The 19,925-nt window shown below is 38.5% G+C and overlaps 1 protein-coding gene across 1 annotated transcript; it reads right to left on the bottom strand.

The window, feature by feature from the left end:
- Nucleotides 1–1,223: 1,223 nt before the first annotated feature.
- LOC137487910 (GTPase IMAP family member 9) lies at nucleotides 1,224–19,705 on the bottom strand. The gene is made up of 4 exons (XM_087287172.1): nucleotides 19,572–19,705; nucleotides 18,705–19,406; nucleotides 8,736–9,437; nucleotides 1,224–3,629 (listed from the first exon to the last, which is right to left on the bottom strand). The coding sequence occupies exons 1-4, from the start codon at nucleotides 19,600–19,602 to the stop codon at nucleotides 2,884–2,886; spliced, it is 2,181 nt and encodes a 726-aa protein (XP_087143298.1). The 5' UTR covers nucleotides 19,603–19,705; the 3' UTR covers nucleotides 1,224–2,883.
- Between the last annotated feature and the right edge of the window lie 220 nt (nucleotides 19,706–19,925).

Raw genomic sequence — 19,925 nt, forward strand, 5'->3', positions numbered from 1 at the left:
AGTGTTGAAGCCTTTAGCTGTTTGAAGAGCTGCTGTCTAAAACCTGCATCATATAACATCGTCTACATTTCATCTACCAGAAACAAGAACCTCACACTGATTATAGCATCAATAATGACAGTAACTTACATTAGCATCGCTTCCTCTCGCCATGCTTCAGCTTGTCATTTATTTATTTGTTTTGGTGTTTGTTTGTTTATTTTCACCCTAAAAAATATTGTGTTATGGCTTTGCATTTGCATATTCTTCCTGAATGTGTGCCACTTTGCCCACAGCGATGTGTTGTGCAAATGTATCAAATTTTAATATTCTTGACGCTAAGGGGTCTGTGCAGTTTGAGAGTAAAGATATGGCAATGGATTTCCAGATGAATACATTTCCACATTTCTACATTCTAAAATCAGAGCCTAGTGCCCTCTGTATATTTCAGATATTTATTGCATGCCTGAAAAATGACTTTGTGAAATATAAATGTCACCATAAAATGTTTCATTGGAAAACTGCTACATTTTAAAATATTATTTCATATTTTTACTTGTTATTCACAAAAAATAAATACATAACTAGGCAGTATAGGGTAATTAGACACGTTATTGTATAACGATGGTTTGTTCTGTAGACTATAAAAAAAATTAAAGGGGCTAATAATTTTGACCTAAAAATGTTTTTAAAACTGCTTTTATTCCAGCCGAAATAAAACACATAAGACTTTCTCCAGAAGAAAAAATATTATCAGACATACTGTGACATATTTTTCACTATTGGCCATTGTATGATATTTTTTATAATGTTTTATTTTATTCTTGTTATTTTATTAAACTTATACCTGTACAGCACATTAGTGAACATTTGCTGTTCCTAGAAAAGTGCTTTTTAAATAAACTTTGACTCTGAGATTCATACTTAAAACAAGAAAAAAAAAACCCATTAAACATAAGTATGTCAGATATTTAATATGAAACAAAACAATTGAATGCTGCAAATAATTTCTCCAAATAATATTAAATATTTAATAATAAATATTTTTGTCTTTTTTAAGAGTCTTTACATAAAAAACGCACCTTTTAAAGGGATAGTTCACCCAAAACCTAAAATACTGTCATCATTTACTCTTCAGTCTCCCTTTGTGAAGTATATTCTAACCGGAAAAACATGGTTTACCTGTCTTGTTTGGAGCATAGGGGTGTCTGTTGCATTTTGTTTATTGTTTCAGTTTTCTCCTGTTTTTTTAGTTGGGGTGTAAGTTTTCTGTATTTTACATTCTTATTAATTTACCAGGGAAGTTTTTTTCTAATTTAGTTTGTTTATTGTCATTTATTTTGGCTTAACCCCTCCCAATGTCATTTTGCTCCTTATTTTCTGTAAATAAATGATTTATTTATTTTTTGTTAATTCTCAGTGGTTTGTGTTTTGGTTTATATCTTGGGGAGAGAGAGTGCGGGGGCACCAGGGATTATATTTTTAATCCCTGTTATCTTGTTTTTTGGTTAAACTTCTTTTTGAATAAGGATTTTTGATTTAATTCATAATAAAGTTCAACAGAAGAAAGACAATCACAAAGAAGGCCACTTGAAATTAAGTAAATAACACATTTTCATTTTCGGGTAAACTACAGTATGGCTATAAGTTACCAAGGCCATCACTGGGTTAGTACCCACAAGGGTAACTTTTTGTACCTATGGTTTAGAGTTTAGAATTGATTTAGGCTCAAACTGTATACCAAGCACCTATCATGGAAATTTAAAGATACATAAGCATCCAGAAACATGGATTTTCTAACCACTGCTATTCTGATGATACCCAGCTATACCTCTTTTTTCACCCTGATGATCCCTCGGTTCCGGCTCGCCTCTCAGCCTGCCTGTCAGACATTTCACACTTGATGAGAGATCATCATCTTCAGCTTAACCTCATGAAAACAGAAATGCTTGAAGTTTCTGTCAACCCGACTCTACATCCTAACTTTTCAATCCAGATGGATGGAGCAACCATTACTGCATTCAAAATGGTGAAAAGCCTTGGAGTAACGATTGATGACCAACTAAACTTCTCAGACCACATCTCTAGAACTGCTCGATCGTGCAGATTCGCACTCTATAACATCAGAAAGATCCGACCCTTCCTATCTGAACATGCAGCCTAACTCCTTGTTCAAGCTCTTGTTTTTTCTAGACTGGACTATTGCAACTCTCTAATAGCCGGGCTCCCAGCTAACTCTATCAAACCTCTTCAGATGCTTCAGAGTGAAGCAGCACAAGTGGTCTTTAATGAACCTAAAAGAGCACATGTCACTCCGCCACTCATCAGTTTGCACTGGCTGCCAGTTGCTGCTCGCATTAAATTCAAAGCTCTGATGTTTGCTTACAAAGTGATTTCTGGCTTTGCTCCGTCTTATCTGCTCTCACTTCTGCAGTTTTATAGGCTTTCCAGAAACTTGCGTTCTGTGAAGGAACGTCGCCTCGTGGTTCCATCCCAAAGAGGGAAAAATCACTTTCCCAAACTCTTACACTTATTCTGCCCAGTTGGTGGAATGAACTCCCTAACTGCATCAGAACGGCAGAGTCACTCGCTGTCTTCAAAAAACGACTAAATAGTTGAGTTTTTGGTCGTTTTTTGAAGACAGCGAGAGACTCCACTAACTACGACACACACACACACACACACACACACACACACACACACACACACACACACACACACACACACAAAATTACTAAATGTTTTGCTTCTTACACTTTCTTTACATACCTGAAACTTGTCTACAGCACTTATTCATTGTTGCTCTTATAGTTGTGTAAATTGCTTCCTTGTCCTCATTTGTAAGTCGCTTTGGATAAAAGTGTCTGCTAAATTACTAAATGTAAATGTAATTTCAATTGAAAGCTATAGTTTTTTTGCCCATAGGACTTCTTCATCTTCACTATCAACAAACACATCCTCAGATTCCTCTCCATCTGTTCCTCTCTGTCTTTTCATTCTGGTGTTTGCTTTGTCTTCTTCCACCTTCCTCCTTCTCTCTGTCACCTTATTCGGCTCCTCCATATCATCTCTCCCTTTGTTTGCCACTGTCATTTCCTGAATCTTTTCCAGCAGACCTCTGACTTGCTGACTTTCTCCTTTAGCTTTATTATTAAAAACATGATACCGGTTTCCGCATCTGTCAACAAGCCACCGCAGAGCTTCTCCTTCCCATTCAATGTGCTGCTCAATGGCTCTGCCTCCGATCAGATCTCCAAAAGTGAACAAAACTAGACTGTGATCCCAAACTGGGGATCCAAAAAGGTTCAAATGGTCCTCCAAAGCCTTCCGCTCCTGCTCTTTAAAAGAACAGTCAGCACGAGTTACCAAAATGAAAGCAGGCGGCCCTGAAGTGGATAGAGATGCACTCTGGGTGATTTGCTCTTTGTTCAGTTCAGGTGTTTGCTGTATGGGCAGATGTTTCCACCAGCCAGGGGTGTCTATGATGCTGACCTTCTGCCCTCCCACTTCTCCATGTCTCTGAACACACCTGGATGTTCTTCCTGACCCAAAAGCAGGTCTGCCCAGGATAGTGTTCCCTGCTGAACTCTTCCCGGCTTCTCCATAACCCAGCAGCACAAGACTAAATTCAGAAACATTATTTCCAGTATCTAAAAAACAACACAAAAAATACTTATTGTTAATTGAGCTTCAGTAAATTTCATCATATGAGAAGCAGTGCTTGTTTGGTTGCTGTTTAACTACATGCCAGCTACTCTGGCAATGACAAACATGTTGAAATACCACGTATGTGCTTTTTAAAACCCTAAAGCATATTAAAGCATATAGGTCTCAAACTCCTAGAGGGCGCAACTCTGTGTTTGATCAGCATTGGAGCAAAACTGTGCAGAGCTGCAGCCATTCAGGAATTAAGTTTATAACCTATGCTTTAGATACTTTGGATTACAATACTACACATACTTTACTGCAATAATTTACAAGAAGGTATAGAAGTTTACAAAAAAAGTGTCTTGTTAACTGACTGAATATTTTCACGCATAGCCTGCTGAGTACAATCATGCATTGACAATAGTATGAACCATAAAACATGCTACTGTATATTTACATACAGTATGTATATAATTTATATCCCATCACTTTGTGCCCTACTTTTGGTATATTGTCAAATTGCTGTAAAAATATGTTCTTTATCCCTTAGTACTGCAGTGGCTCCACATGTTCTAACGTGTCTAAGGTATATTTACATTACTTTGTAATATTAATTAAGATACAGATCAGTGCTAATTATTATACATTTTTGCAATTATATCTTGAATTTTGTAGATATTTGTACAGTATTAACGTTGTGGTTGATACCCAGCAGGCACACAATGTCATAAGACATTAACATTAGGTTAGATTTAGGTCGTGATGTCGGGTGACCAAAATTCATTCTCTAGCAGTCTAAGGACAATGTTTTTTTGACATCCAATAACGAAATAAAAAAACATTGACATTTGGTAGATTTTAGGTTATGTTGGAAATTGAACAAAATCCAACATCGAGCCAACATCTTAAAGGGCCATGAAACCCCCTCGTTTCAGCAGTGTGTTTTCACACCTCTACTTTGGAAAAAGTCAGAAAAGTGGGCGTGTCCAGCTCTGTTTAGGGGGGAGTGTCAGAGGAAGAAAAGCGGCTTGGTATGGGAGTGTCTATTTGGGCGCGCTGAATTTCAGAGTCAAAACACACACCCACAGCGGACAATGTGACGGTGTTTACATGGACATCTGTAGTCGAATTATTTGCCAAATTATTAAATGGTGGACTTTAACTGCAGTTTGGCTCTTTCATTCAGGGAATTCATTAATGTCCCCCCTGACAAACGTGATATTTGATTCGAGGAACTGCTCTAAGCGTGTATTTTTCATGCAATGTTTGATACCGCACGGCGAATGAGAGAAAAAAAAAACTCTGCATTTCCCAGAAACTTAAATGCACATGGCAGGAAGCGTCAGAAAGCCGCGTGTGTTATTCCGGTCACAAAATCCAACACGAGGTTATAGTTTGGTTGTAACTGTTAATGCTAACTATTGCACTCGGTGCAATAGTTTGTTTGATACGAATAAAATACGAACTGAATAAACAAAGAGCACTGGTCGCTCACTTACCAAATCTACAGGGACAGGACAATCACCAGCAACTAGAGCCGCATCTTTATTTAGAGGAGACTACAAGCGAATCTGGATCTCAGCGTTTGCAGATGAGAACAGCTCTCAGGTAAACAATAATCCTCCTTAGACACGTAAGTTATTGTTGTCGCGCGTCGCGTACACTGTTAATCCACGCGTGAGTCTGCGCTCTCACAGAGAGAAAATTAAAACAAAACTTAACTGCAGCAAACTATAAAAGCAACACTTCAGGCTTGTTTTGCCAACACAACGTGACGTCTTTGCCGTCTACACTGTGACAGTAATGAATATTAATGAAGTTGCACAATAGAGAGCGCTGATTGGTTTTAACCAAGCCTTACTCATGCATTAATGCAACACACTGTAAGACGCAATAAGACTCACTCTGGCACAGACGCCCAGTCTGCACGCTGGAATACAACGCTATTATGTCATGACCGTGACGCAGCTTCAAAAATACGTTTCAAACAGGAGGTACGAATTTGCTTGAAATAACGCAAAAACAACCAATTTACACTTTTTAGTGAAATATAGGTGTCCTAATAGTGTTTTTAGCAGTGTGGGACACATATACGACTGTCAACAGCTCAAAAAATGTGTTTTGGTGTTTTGTGACCCTTTAAATCTACGTCAAATTGATGTCAAACACTGACATTTATTTTTTCTTTAGGTATGGCAATCAAAATCAAATGACTTATTGGCATTATAATGGTAACGTCCACACAACGTCAAATTGTAGATCATTAGACGTTTATATTGGATTGTTTTTTGATTGCGTTGAAAAAGGCCCAAAATCCAATGTCTTTCCAATGTTGGACACTGACGTTAAGTCAGACATTGAGTTCTGAGGTCAACCTGATTCACATTCTGTGCCTGCTGGGTAGTTTGGTTGTGGTTGAATGCAATCTATAACATTTAACAAGCCAATTTCTGCTTTTCCCAATATTCTCATTTAATACAAATGTAAAACAATCCTAGCAATGAAATAAAAAAGATTCATGGATTTGAAAAAGCTAAAACCATAATTCAAAGACTTAAAACATATATTTTAATGACTAATAAGGTCTTTTTTATTTTTATTTTTTAACAATTTATATACATGACTTAAAACTCATGATGAAATATCACATTTCCAAAACTCAAGACTCAGGCTCCAAATTAAATAATGCAACTTGAATGACACAAACTCTTGAGTATATACTGCAACACTAAAACTTTCTCATTAAAATTAAACATTGTTTTTTAGCTGTGGCCATAATAAAGCCACAAAAGAATAAACTCAATTTGTAGTTTGAACTTTGTAACCCTCCTCCAACACACAATATTGCATGCAATGAAATACTTTCAGCCAGAGTAGCTCTTATCATCCTCTGCATCATCCCTTTGTCTTTTTTACTGATGTGCTTTTGTTCTGTTTCACTTGTAATTTGCTGTCTTTGTAATATCAGTACAGTTGTGCACAATGAGATGTTTGCTAAATTAACCAATTTACTGTATGAATAGTTTTTATAATTGTTTTTACGCAATGAAAACTAAAAATAACTTTATTTGTTTGAATTTTAAAAATCTGTAGGTCATCTGTTGCTTCTAATTAAAAAATGTTCACCTGTTATGAAGTAAAGTTTAACGCTAAACTAATATGTGATAATGAATCCTTTGCATATATAAATATATATATATATATATATATATATATATATATATATATATATATATATATATATATATATATATATATATATATATATATACACACACATGTTATTGTTATTATTATTATTTTTATTTTATTTTATACAACCTATTAAAATAATATAATTTTTGGAAGTGTTTTTGAATTATAATGACCTCATCAATATAATTGACATAATAATGACATTTATGTTTATGACAGATGTTATGTTGATAACTGAGCAAATGTAACTTATTGACAGTTGCCAATGCCATAAGCATTCATAAAATCAAATTCATATTCAGTATATCATGTCATGATTACAAAGGTTTTATGACAGTCTAACACCCCCTTCAATAAAAGTGTTTATGAAGTTTCTTCTGTTTACCATGGCTGCTTTATTTTTTCAGTCAAAGTACAATATTGTGTTTTTTATTTATTTAATCATTTTTAAATAAATATTGTCTGTATGAATATTGTAGGTCCAATGTTGCAAGGACTTTCTTGGAATGCTGTTTTATTATTTAAAATGTAATTTATTCCTCTAATTCTAAGCTGTTTTTTCACCATTTTTCATTGGTGTGGCATTTTGGGGGTGGGTGGGGGGGGGGGGTCCACTATGATATCATATCAGCTGTGTGAACATAAACAACATCTCTGAATTTAATATGCTCAAAGTTCAAGGCCAAGACAGACATTGGCTTTTACAGAGTTAGCTTAGCAAAGACTACAGTGAACAAAGTTTGGGGACTACAAAAAAATTAATCCAGCCTAGTGAGATTACAAACGCTTCAGGTCATTCGCATTCACCACGCGCATACATGCCACGCAGCAAAGGGACATGGCCAGAGGCGCTGTATTGTTATAGCAGAGAAAGCTAAAATGCTGTCCAAATGCTGCTATTTACACAGAGCTTCTATAGCTCTAGCATTTGACAAAGGACAGCTTCCAGAATCTCTCCCTGTGCTGGATTTGGCTAGAAACTCTTCAAAAGAGGAGCAGCTCCAACCTTAATAGAAGAAGCTGTACATTATAGCCACAACCTGTAAGAATTTTTATTTGTTAAATTTGATCAATTACATGCACCGTGTCTAGCGTTATCAATATATGTTGTAGCAAGGATGTAAACAAGGATGTGAACATGGATGTGAAATGATGTAAACAAGGATGTGAAAAACAGGAAATGCTGTTTGACATTGTTAACAATTTAGCTAGAAATTCTTTTTTATTAGTCAAATCGCTGTAAACACCCACAATTTTCTCCAGCGCTGCAGTGTCTCTCTGCGGCTGCTTTCCCTGCATTCTACATCTCAAATAATAAACTCGCAAAAAATATGTGAACGTTTCATATTACTTAGACATGCTTATTCCAAATATGAAAGACATTTGTAAGATTTTATTTTAGAGAGCATTCATTTTCTGCCTAATTCAGGCACACACTGATACAGCTACACTGACTGACATTATTTACAAAGCAGAGGCACAGTGCGTTGTGGTAAAGGCATGACTGGATGCGACACTTCCTGGTGACGTGGAGCCGATCACATGTTACCTGACCAATAAGAGCCTCTTGAGGGCAGGCTTTCGGGGGAACTAGGAAATATTACAGTCAATTTACTGTTAGCTGAGTAACAGTATATAATTAAGTTATAATTAAGTTAGATATAAAGTTATAATTAAGTAAGATATATAAAAAATTGTGTGATTTTTAACAAATGAAGCATGAGCACACATTTCTTAAAAAAAAGTCTGGACCACCCCTTTAAAGAAAAATACATTGAAATAAATCTTAACAATACTGATGTTTTATATGTTTTGATTATCTTATTGAAGCAAAGGGATTTCTTTCAAAGGCATTTATGAGTTATTTTGTGTTATCAAGTTTTCATCAGACCCTTCATAGTCCTAGATCTTACCCTTCATAGTACTCTTCATTCTCCTCATCTGATACCTTGCTCGTGCCTTTGCTCTCTTCTCTGCCGCTTTCCGTTTCTGCTTCACTTCCTTTACAGCCTTCTGGTCAATTTCATAACAACACCCCTTATTTTGTGCCACCGTCCTCTCTATCTTGTCCAGCAGGTTTGTGACCTGACTGCCATCATTCCAGTTCTCATTGTTGATGACATGATACCTGTTCCCGCATTTCTCAATCAGCCACTGTAGAGCCTCCCCTTCACCCTCAATAAACTCTTCAACAGTCACGTCACCTAGGCAGTCTCCGTGAGTGAAAAGCACTACAGTATGAGTCCACACTCGCTCACCAAAAAGCTCCATGTGTTCCTCCACTGACATCTTCTCTTCTGCTGTAAATGACATGTCTAATCGCAGAGTCAGCAGAAATGCATGTGGTCTTGGTGGACAGAGGGCAGTGCTGAATAAAAGTTCTCCTTTATCCATTTCAGGAGTATCAGTCACTGAGAGACACTTCCACCAGCCTGGAGTGTCCACTATTGTCACATGTGTCCCGTTCACTTCACCTTGTCTTCTTACACATGCAGTGGTTCTCTTCGATGCGAATGCCTCCATGCTTAAAATGGTGTTTACCGCTGAACTTTTCCCAGCTCTTCGGAAGCCTAACATTATCATTCGCATCTCTGAAATGTGCACTTGAGTGTGAGCTGACAAAAAAGTAAGATAACACACATGAACAACAACTATCAAACATTTTAGGTTACAAACTGGTACTGGTAATTCTTTGTTTTTTTTTTTTGGTGCCACTCATATAGTATTTTGATTATTAGATTACAGGACAGCCCAAACTCTGTGTCCTGCAGATTTTAGCTCTAACTTGCCTCAACACACCTGCATGGATGTTACTAGAAAGCCTAGTAAGATTTCGATTAGCTAAACCAGGTGTGTCTGCTAGGGTTTGGAACTGAACTGACTCCATTACCGAGTTTGGGCACTCCTGCCTTCCATAAAGTGGGTTCTGCAACTGTTTGTGAATGTAAAAGTTCTAAAAATAGTTAATAAAAAGTTAATAAAAGTTAACGATTAAATCATGTGATAAATAATGTTATTTTCTCCTAAAAAAGGGCTAGATTTTGAACTGCTGAACAATCAGTTTAACTTCTGTAACGGATCTACATAGGCTGTTTCTCAATTCCAAGAACGCAGAGAACGGACTTGTGTTCTTGTGGAGACCGGTCTTGTCAGGTGTCCTCGGAAGAACGAACTCAGGAGACCGCGAGGGCTGATGGTCATGTGACCTTCACACGTATTAAATGGAAATTATTTAAACATTACAGCCTTCATACAACGATTTATTGTTTTTCCCCTCTTCAAAATATATACTTTGCATAAAAACATTAGAAATATACTCTGCACAATATAAATAAAACAGATTTTAATACGAATTTCAGCAAACAAACAACTCTTAATGTGTTTATTCCTTTATTAAGATATTTATGTTAATGTTTACTTTCACCGTTTCATTTAGGGAAACTCCTGAGGTAAATAAGTGATATCTCTGAACTTTAATAATAAATCTAAATAAAATGCTGCGCTTCCCACCTCCAATCGCAATGACTTCTGGGACTTCCAGACCGAGTTCGGTGCTCAAGTCTGCATCGGTGCATCCTCGATATCAAGAACACATCTGGGAAGTTTCACGCGTCCTCCGTACTTGCGGTCTTGAGTATTGGAAACTGAACTTAGGAAGCTGATGATGACGTTGCACGAGAACACGAGGACGCAAGACCGCTGAAGAACGTGTATTGAGAAACAGCCATAGACTCACCAACCATTTTATTAGATACACCAGTCAAACGGCTTGTTAATGCCAATTTCTAATCAGCCAATCACATGGCAGGAACTCAATGCATTTAGGCATGTAGACATGGTCATGACAAATTGCTGCAGGTCAAACCGAGTATCAGAATGGGGAAAAAAGGTGATCTAAGTGACTTTGGACATGGCACGATTTGTTTTGTGTAAACAAAATATCCAGTGAGTGGCAGTTCTGTGGGCGCAAATGCCTTGTTGATGCCAGATGTCAGAGGAGAATGACCAGACTGGTTCCAGCTGATAAAAAGACAACAGTAACTTAAATAACCGTTCAAAACAACCAAGGTACGAAGGAGAGCATCTATGCGGTCTTGAGTATTGGAGAAGCACAGGAGAAGCACTTTACCATCGAGACCAGCAGCCTGTAAGTACATTTAAGACTTGTTTCAGTTGTTGTGTATGGTTTGAGGACTTGTTTTCAGCTGTTTGTGTAAAGTTGTAGGACATTTAAACTTGCTTTCAGTTGTGTATAATACTAGAAGTGTTTAGCCACTGTTTCCTTGGTTACTATAAGAGCTTGTGTAGCGAACGCGGACGGTTTCGCGTCGTCCGCCTCAGTTTCGGCCCTTGTTTTGACTCGGGAGGCGTGTCCAAACGCCAGGTAACCACTATATAGTGAGCACGCTAGCTTAGTTGGCAGGAGAAGCACTTTACCATCGAGACCAGCAGCCTGTAAGTACATTTAAGACTTGTTTCAGTTGTTGTGTATGGTTTGAGGACTTGTTTTCAGCTGTTTGTGTAAAGTTGTAGGACATTTAAACTTGCTTTCAGTTGTGTATAATACTAGAAGTGTTTAGCCACTGTTTCCTTGGTTACTATAAGAGCTTGTGTAGCGAACGCGGACGGTTTCGCGTCATCCGCCTCAGTTTCAGCCCTTGTTTTGACTCGGGAGGCGTGTCCAAACGCCAGGTAACCACTATATAGTGAGCACGCTAGCTTAGTCGGCAGGAGAAGCACTTTACCATCGAGACCAGCAGCCTGTAAGTACATTTAAGACTTGTTTCAGTTGTTGTGTATGGTTTGAGGACTTGTTTTCAGCTGTTTGTGTAAAGTTGTAAGACATTTAAACTTGCTTTTAGTTGTGTATAATACTAGAAGTGTTTAGCCACTGTTTCCTTGGTTACTATAAGAGCTTGTGTAGCAAACGCAGATGGTTTCGCATCGTCCGCCTCAGTTTCGGCCCTTGTTTTGACTCGGGAGGCGTGTCCAAACACCAGGTAACCACTATATAGTAAGCACGCTAGCTTAGTCGGCAGGAGAAGCACTTTACCATCGAGACCACCAGCCTGTAAGTACATCGAGGCGTGTCCAGCTGAATTCAATCAGCTAGTGCTTTGGGGTTATATAAACAACTAGTTCACCGCGGCAGCATCGTGTGAAGACCGCCTCATGTGAAGACCGACGAGGGTAAAGACCATCGACTCTACCTGCGCGACTCCACCGAGCAAAGACACCGACAAAGCACTTGAGTACTTTACTTTCTTGTTTTACTCTATCTTTACACTTATTTTTTGTTGTCAGTGCACTTTTATTATGTGTTTTCTAATTCCTGTTGTTACTAACACTCGCAAAACACGGGAGGTACACTGCAGGCGTAATCCTCACAACCTTCGTTCAATACATGTATCTGCTATTTCACAACTCTCTCTCTCAGTGGGCCTCTGGAATTGTCAATCAGCTGTTAACAAGGCAGATTTTATAACCTCCTACATATTCTGACTATAATCTCATGGTTCTAACTGAGACCTGGTTGAGGCCGGAGGACACTGCTACACATGCTACTCTTTCTGCTAATTTCTCTTTTTCCCACACTCCTCGTCAGACTGGGAGAGGGGGTGGGACTGGACTACTAATTTTCAAAGAATGGAAATTTACCCTGATACCATCACTGGCAACAATCAGCTCCTTTGAATTCCATGCAGTCACCATTATCCACCCCTTCTACTTAAATGTGGTTGTCATCTACCGCCCACCAGGTAAATTAGGTCACTTCTTAGATGAGCTGGATGTTTTTCTCTCATCTTTTTCTAATATTGACACTCCCTTGTTGGTGCTAGGTGACTTCAACATTTACGTTGACAAACCGCAAGCTGCAGACTTTCAGACTCTGCTTGCCTCTTTTGACCTAAAAAGAGCACCTACCTCTGCTACCCACAAATCAGGTAATCAGCTAGACCTTATTTACACACGACACTGCTTCACTGATCAAACAATAGTAACTCCACTACAAATATCCGATCATTTCCTTCTGTCTCTCAACATCCACATTACTCCTGAGCCGCCACACACTCCAACACTGGTTACCTTTCGCAGAAACCTACGATCTCTCTCACCCAATAGACTATCCACCATTGTTTCAGACTCTCTTCCTCCATCTTGCAAACTCTCTGCACTTGATTCGAACAGTGCCACTGATACACTCTGCTCCACACTAGCATCATGTCTAGACCGATTATGTCCTCTTGCATCCAGGCCAGCCCGTGCCAGTCATCCTGCACCCTGGCTCTCGGATGCTCTCCCTGAGCATCGCTCAAAACTTCGGGCTGCAGAGAGAATTTGGCGAAAAACTAAAAAATCCTGCACAGCTCTTAACATACCAAACTCTTCTGTCCTCTTTCTCAGCTGAGGTTACATCGGCAAAGCAGACATATTACCGTCTGAAAATCAACAATGCCACTAATCCTCGCCTACTTTTTAAAACATTTTCCTCCCTCCTCTATCCTCCTCCTCCACCCGCATCCTCCACACTTACTACTGATGACTTTGCTACATTCTTTTGCACCAAAACTGCAAAAATCAGTGCTCAATTTGCTGCACCAACAACAAACACGCAAGGTACACCACCAACACCACACACACTCACCTCTTTTTCTCAGCTCTCTGAGTCTGAGGTGTCCAAACTCGTGCTATCTAGCCATACAACCACCTGTCCACTCGATCCCATTCCCTCTCATCTCTTGCAAGCCATCTCTCCTGCAGTCATACCAACACTGACTCACATAATTAACACATCTCTTGACTCTGGTTTATTCCCCACTTCATTTAAGCAGGCTAGGGTAACCCCACTGCTAAAGAAACCCAACCTGGACCATACGTTACTTGAAAACTACAGACCAGTATCCCTGCTTTCATTCATGGCCAAGATTCTGGAGAAAGTAGTGTTCAATCAAGTCCTGGACTTTCTTACTCAAAACAATCTCATGGACAACAAGCAATCCGGCTTTAAGAAAGGCCACTCAACTGAGACTGCCCTGCTCTCGGTCGTAGAGGATCTCAGACTGGCTAAAGCAGACTCTAAATCATCAGTCCTCATTCTGCTGTACTTGTCAGCTGCTTTTGACACTGTCAACCACCAGATCCTGCTATCTACGCTCGAGTCACTGGGCGTTGCGGGCACTGTTATACAATGGTTCAGATCTTACCTCACTGACAGGTCATTCAGGGTGTCTTGGAGGGGAGAGGTGTCCAACCTACAGCATCTAAACACTGGGGTACCTCAAGGCTCTGTTCTTGGGCCACTTCTCTTCTCCATCTACACATCATCTCAAGGACCAGTCATCCAGAGACATGGATTCTCCTACCACTGCTATGCTGATGATACCCAGCTATACCTCTCTTTTCATCCTGATGATCCCTCGGTTCCAGCTCGCATCTCAGCCTGCCTGTTGGATATTTCACACTGGATGAAAGATCATCATCTTCAGCTGAACCTCGCAAAAACGGAAATGCTTGTAGTTTCTGCCAACTTCGCTCTACACCATAACTTTTCAATCCAGATGGATGGGGCAACCATTACTGCATCCAAAATGGTGAAAAGCCTTGGAGTAACGATTGATGATCAACTAAACTCTTCTGACAACATTTCTAGAACTGCTCGATCGTGCAGATTCGCACTCTATAACATCAGAAAGATCCGACCCTTCTTATCTGAAACTGCAGCTCAACTCCTTGTTCAAGCTCTTGTTCTCTCCAAACTGGATTACTGCAACTCTCTACTAGCTGGGCTTCCAGCTAACTCTATCAAGCCTCTTCAACTGCTCCAGAACGCAGCAGCACGAGTGGTCTTCAATGAACCTAAACGAGCACATGTCACTCCGCTGCTAGTCCGTTTGCACTGGCTGCCAGTTGCTGCTCGCATCAAATTCAAAGCTCTGATGTTTGCCTACGAAATGACTTCTGGCCTTGCTCCTTCTTATCTGCTCTCACTTCTGCAGATCTATGTGCCCTCCAGAAACTTCCGTTCTGTGAATGAACGTCGCCTCGTGGTTCCATCCCAAAGAGGGAAGAAATCACTTTCGCGAACGCTCACGCTCAATCTGCCCAGTTGGTGGAATGAACTCCCTAACTGCATCAGAACAGCAGAGTCACTCGCTACTTTCAAGAAACGACTAAAAACTCAACTATTTAGTCTCCACTACACTTCCTAATCTGCAATTGCCTCTCTGAATATCACACTAACTGTACCCCAAAAAAAAAAAAAAAAAAAAACCTAATACTACTAATACTTCCCTTCTTAGACTTTACAGACCTGAAACTTGCCTATAGCACTTATTCATTGTTGCTCTTGGTCTGCTAAATGACTAAATGTAAATGTATGAATGCACAACATGTTGGACCCTGAGGTGGATGGGCTGCAGCAGCAGAAGACCACACTGGGTGCCACCTCTGTCACTAAGAACAGGAAACTGAGGCTACAATTCGCAGAGTCAGAATTTGGCATCAACAACATGAAAGTATGGATCCATCCTGCCTTGTATCAACAGTGTACCCATCTTCTGATGGCTACCTCCAGCAGGATAACGTACCATGTCATAAAGCACAAATCATCTTAGGCTGGTTTCTTGACGACAATGAGTTCACTGTACTTAAATGCCCTACCCAGTCAACAGACTCAATCCAATAGAGGACTTTTGGGATGAGGTTAAACGAGAGACTCGCATCATGGATGTGCAGCCAGTACCTCGTTGAATCTATGCCATGAAGGATTAAGGCAGTTCTGAAGACAAAACGGAGTCCAACTCGGTACTTTAAGGTCAACCTAATAAAGTGGCTGGTGAGTGCAGATCAATAATGAATTTGCTTTTTTTTGCTGTTTTATCAACATAATGTCAAGAATTAAAAATACATATTTTAGAGGAACTGATGCACTTTTAGTTTTAAAAACTCTATAATTGTGCATACTCCACAATTTTAATTAACACAATAAGTTAATATGTAAGCTGAAACATCCAATGTTACATGTAAATGCAATACATACAAACATTCTCTTATAATGAAATAACAGTGAAATGACTGAGCATACACAACTATTACACTGATATAACATCACATAATGTACCACAAACTTAGCAAAAATGACTATAGGAAACATCCAGCGATGGAAGCTGGGGGTTCTTCCAATTTTTCATCACCAGATTTTTACTTGCACTGATAGTAGAACCTGAGCATATGATATAACATGGTAATAAGGATTTTGTTTTCAAAACACGTTATGAGTGTGATTCATTTGAAATTGAATCATTTGAGATTAGAGGATTTTAAATGTCTGTTATGACTAAATGAAATAGTTTTGGCCTTGGATGGATGTAAATATACTGTATTGTACCTGCAAAACAAAATGAGGAGACTTAAAAAAAAAAAAAACTCAAATATGATTCAATGAAACATGGCTTAATATGTAGTAAAGGCAAAAATTATTTTGAAGCCCATGCTATCTGAAAAAATTCCGATAAAGAATCTTTCGTTTTGCCAAATACACTGAACTTCGAAACCTATAATTCACTGGGAACAGAATTAGAAACAGAATAGCAAGTGCTAAAGTTAGAGGATAAGTGATGTTGAAAAAATGTCTTTAGTCATTTCTCAGGTCAACCAAAGCAAGTCATTCTATCAGCAGGGGAGTGTAAAGGTAAAAGTCCTTGAAAGTGATTCGTGTATTGTAACCACTCTATAAAAAACGATTGGCAATCTCAAGGGAACCAGTGGTGAATTAGTCTTAAGGGTTTTGGAATCACAGCTGCAGAAATCTTTTATATTCACTTTGTGGAAAAATATGGGGAAAACAGCACCACTAAAAATCTGAAAAACCGCTGTGTTTGAAGTCTCTTTCAAACTATATTGAAACGGAGGGAGGAAACTAAACATCTGCTGTTCTGTGAGTTAATTTGGAAGAAAAGGAACAGGGTGACCCTTCTGACAAATGCCTTCAACCTTCCATGGCAATCTTTTTTATTTTTATTCTCTTACCGTACTCCAACTAGAGCTGACAAAGTAATGTGTGGACCCCCTTTACAATAACTATGGTGACATTTCAGCTTACTTTGTCAGCTGTTCCTCTTAATGCAACTTTCCCTGAAAATCCAATTTAACTGTCAGTGGGTGGGGATACAAAATATGAGAGTGAAATCTGTAGTTTCTCATACAGAGTTTGACTTTTTAAAATAATTTAAACTTCTTAAGGTGGATGAATCACTTGAAATACTTTTTTTTAGGATTATGTGTTTTGGTGATTTTGGAATCTTGAAAGTCTCATGTCTTATTCACTTTTACGTAGGAGGAGGAGGGCTGGTTGGTTCATACACATTTGAAACAACATTATGGGGGTGTGTAAACATGACAGGAATGTGCGTGTTTTTTTTTTTTCAGTAATATCTTGGGCTGCATATACAGTACAGTTGAAGTCAGCATTATTAGGCCCCCTAAATTATTAGCCCCGCTGTTTATTTTTTCCCCAATTTCTGTTTAACGAAGAGAAGATTTTTTCAACACATTTCTATAAATCCAATAACTCTTTTCTAATAACTGATTTACTTTATCTTTGCCATAATGATAGTAAATAATATTTTACCAGATATTTTTCAAGACACTTCTATACAGCTTAAAGGGTTAACCAGGTTAATAAGGTTAACTAGGCAGAAGAGGGTAATTAGACAAGCTATTGTATAACAATGGTTTGTTCTGTAGACTATCGAAAAAATATATAGCTTAAAGTGGCTAAAAAATTTGACCTTAAAATAGTTTTTAAAAAATGAAACCTGCTTTTATTCTAGCCAAAACAAATAAGACTTTCTCCTGAAGAAAACAATATTAAAATTTCCTTGCTCTGTTAAACATAGTTCGGGAAGCATTTAAAAAAAAAAATTTAAATCTAAGGGGGGCTAATAATTCTGACTTTTAACTGTAAAATTAAGTTAACCTACAAACAGTTTTTATTAGGTTTTTAAATAATATTTGAGATTTCCTCAATAGATTTACAGTAAGAATATTTTAATCAATTTTTTTAAAATTTGTTATAAACTTTCCTTTGCATGCTATTTTAATGATTTCTAATTTTGCTTTAAAGGTTTTCTACAACATTTTTACATCTAGCACCACAAAAAACAGTATCTTCTCAGCATGTCGACAACACAAAACAAAATCTTCCAAGCCTCAGGCACAACTTCAGTTTTTAAGAGTCAACAAAGACATATTTCACTTCTATTTGAACTCAATGCCTCCATTTATCAACTTTGAAATTTTGCAGATCTTTAACATTGACAAAAGGCTACATTACATTTAAGGTGGCTTCTTAAAAAAAACTCATAAAGGTCTGTATGTAAGTTTGACACACAATGGTTGAATAGGTCTGGTGCAAACAGCCAAATTGCTTATCGCTGCCAATTTTGTCACATACTGTAGCATGTTGGACACGTAGTTACAATGTAACCTGCTCACCTAATGTTGACTGCTAATTAATGACATCATGTGGAACAGTTTGCTACTGCTTTTGGAGTTTACTACTGTCCACCAGAGGTTGAATTTCGGTCACGGACGCATGCTTTGAAAGCCTTCCTGACTGAATGAATAAATTTTTCCTGAAATAAAATTGGCTAAACTAGCAGTGGGCGGGTTAAAAGAACCAAAACAAAGTCAGTGTTACAGAACGTAACAGACATTTTCAAAGCAGAATATCTGACTTCTGACTTTAACAAGAATGTTCACTTTGCATGTTTCTTAAATATCTGCAATCATATTATGTCATTTCTATGCTTGAGAAGAGTCAAAAACTTACATACAGCACCTTTAAAAGAAATAATTCAGACCTCGGGTTCTTACAGTACCTTGTCGTACAAGCAGAGACTCCCAGTGATTCTGTACCATCTTGCTCCTCTGGTTTGCTCTCAAGTTTCTCTTCGATATTATTCCCTTCAATTTGTGCAACCACTTTCTGTCCATCTCAAAATGACAGCCGACATTTCCCATGATCATGGCATCTATTTTCTCTAATAGCCTAGTAAGTTGCGTACCAGTGGATCTCTCAGTATTGATAACATGATATCTATGTCTGCATTTCTCCACCAGCCAAACCAGAAGCGATTCCGCTTCACTTCCAATGCCTTTCGCTAGAGTTTGTTCTTGTATCTGGTCTCTATACGTGAACACGACCATAGCCCGACTCCAGACTCTCTCGCTCAGAAGCTCCAGGTGTTCCTGCGCTGACCTCCTGTGCTTTTCTTTGAATAAAGCATCAACGCGAATAACTAGGAGAATCGCATGGGGCCCAGGAGGACAATGAGCCATGCTTAGCACAATCTCTTGTTTTTGAAACTCAGGGGTTTCTTTTACCAAGTAGTTCTTCCACCAGCCCGGCGTATCAACTACAGTGACCTGCCTTCCGGCAAAATCTCCATGCATCTTCACACACTGAGCAGTTCTTCTCAGATGAGGCTCCGCATGACCTGTTATTAGGTTTGCCAAAGAGGTTTTCCCTGCTGCTCTGTTTCCCAATAACACGATCCTCAAATCAAAGAGGAACTGGACTCCTGCCAATAAGAGACAATGCATGCCTAATATCAAAACCACTATTTCTTGTACCCTGTTGTCTATAGATCAACAGATTGATCGTACTTGGGTTTCAACTTTACTTTAATAGAAAATCCCATTGGAGATGCTACAAAAACACTGGAGAATGTAAATGTGAATCTTACCACCAGATTTGCTTGCTTCGCATGTAGCCATATCTGCACTGGGATATTCATAAACCTCCCTAAAATATTTAGAAATAATGTCACTTTTGGTTTGAATTAGTTCCCTTGTCGTTTAAATGATACGAGAAGGTTAATAAAATGACTTCTGTCTTCAACTTTGTATTAATGTGTTTTTGTGCCACCAAGATCAAGCTAATGGATGATGCTTTTAAAATGACAAGATTACCACCCCATACATTTACAGCACTTTTCAACAAGCTTTTAGAAGCCATTAGCTATCTCTGAAAGAATGAATAAGTGAGGGGAAAGAGGTTTTACCTTTGTTCTCATCCTGGCAAAGGAGCAGGCAGTGAA

The sequence above is a fragment of the Danio rerio genome, chromosome 16 (genome assembly GCF_052040795.2).
Source record: "Danio rerio strain M-AB ecotype USA chromosome 16, GRCz13ab, whole genome shotgun sequence".
NCBI classification, from domain to species: domain Eukaryota; kingdom Metazoa; phylum Chordata; class Actinopteri; order Cypriniformes; family Danionidae; genus Danio; species Danio rerio.

What these genes read in the sequence shown, in the direction of transcription:
- LOC137487910 (XM_087287172.1), bottom strand. Translation starts at nt 19,602, where the DNA reads ATGGCTACATGCGAAGCAAGCAAATCTGGTG. An exon ending in CGAAGCAAGCAAATCTGGTG is followed by an intron (nt 19,407 to 19,571) that starts GTAAGATTCACA and finishes TCTTATTGGCAG; the next exon opens with GAGTCCAGTTCCTCTTTGAT. An exon ending in AATGAAGAGTACTATGAAGG is followed by an intron (nt 3,630 to 8,735) that starts GTAAGATCTAGG and finishes GTTGTTTTTTAG; the next exon opens with ATACTGGAAATAATGTTTCT.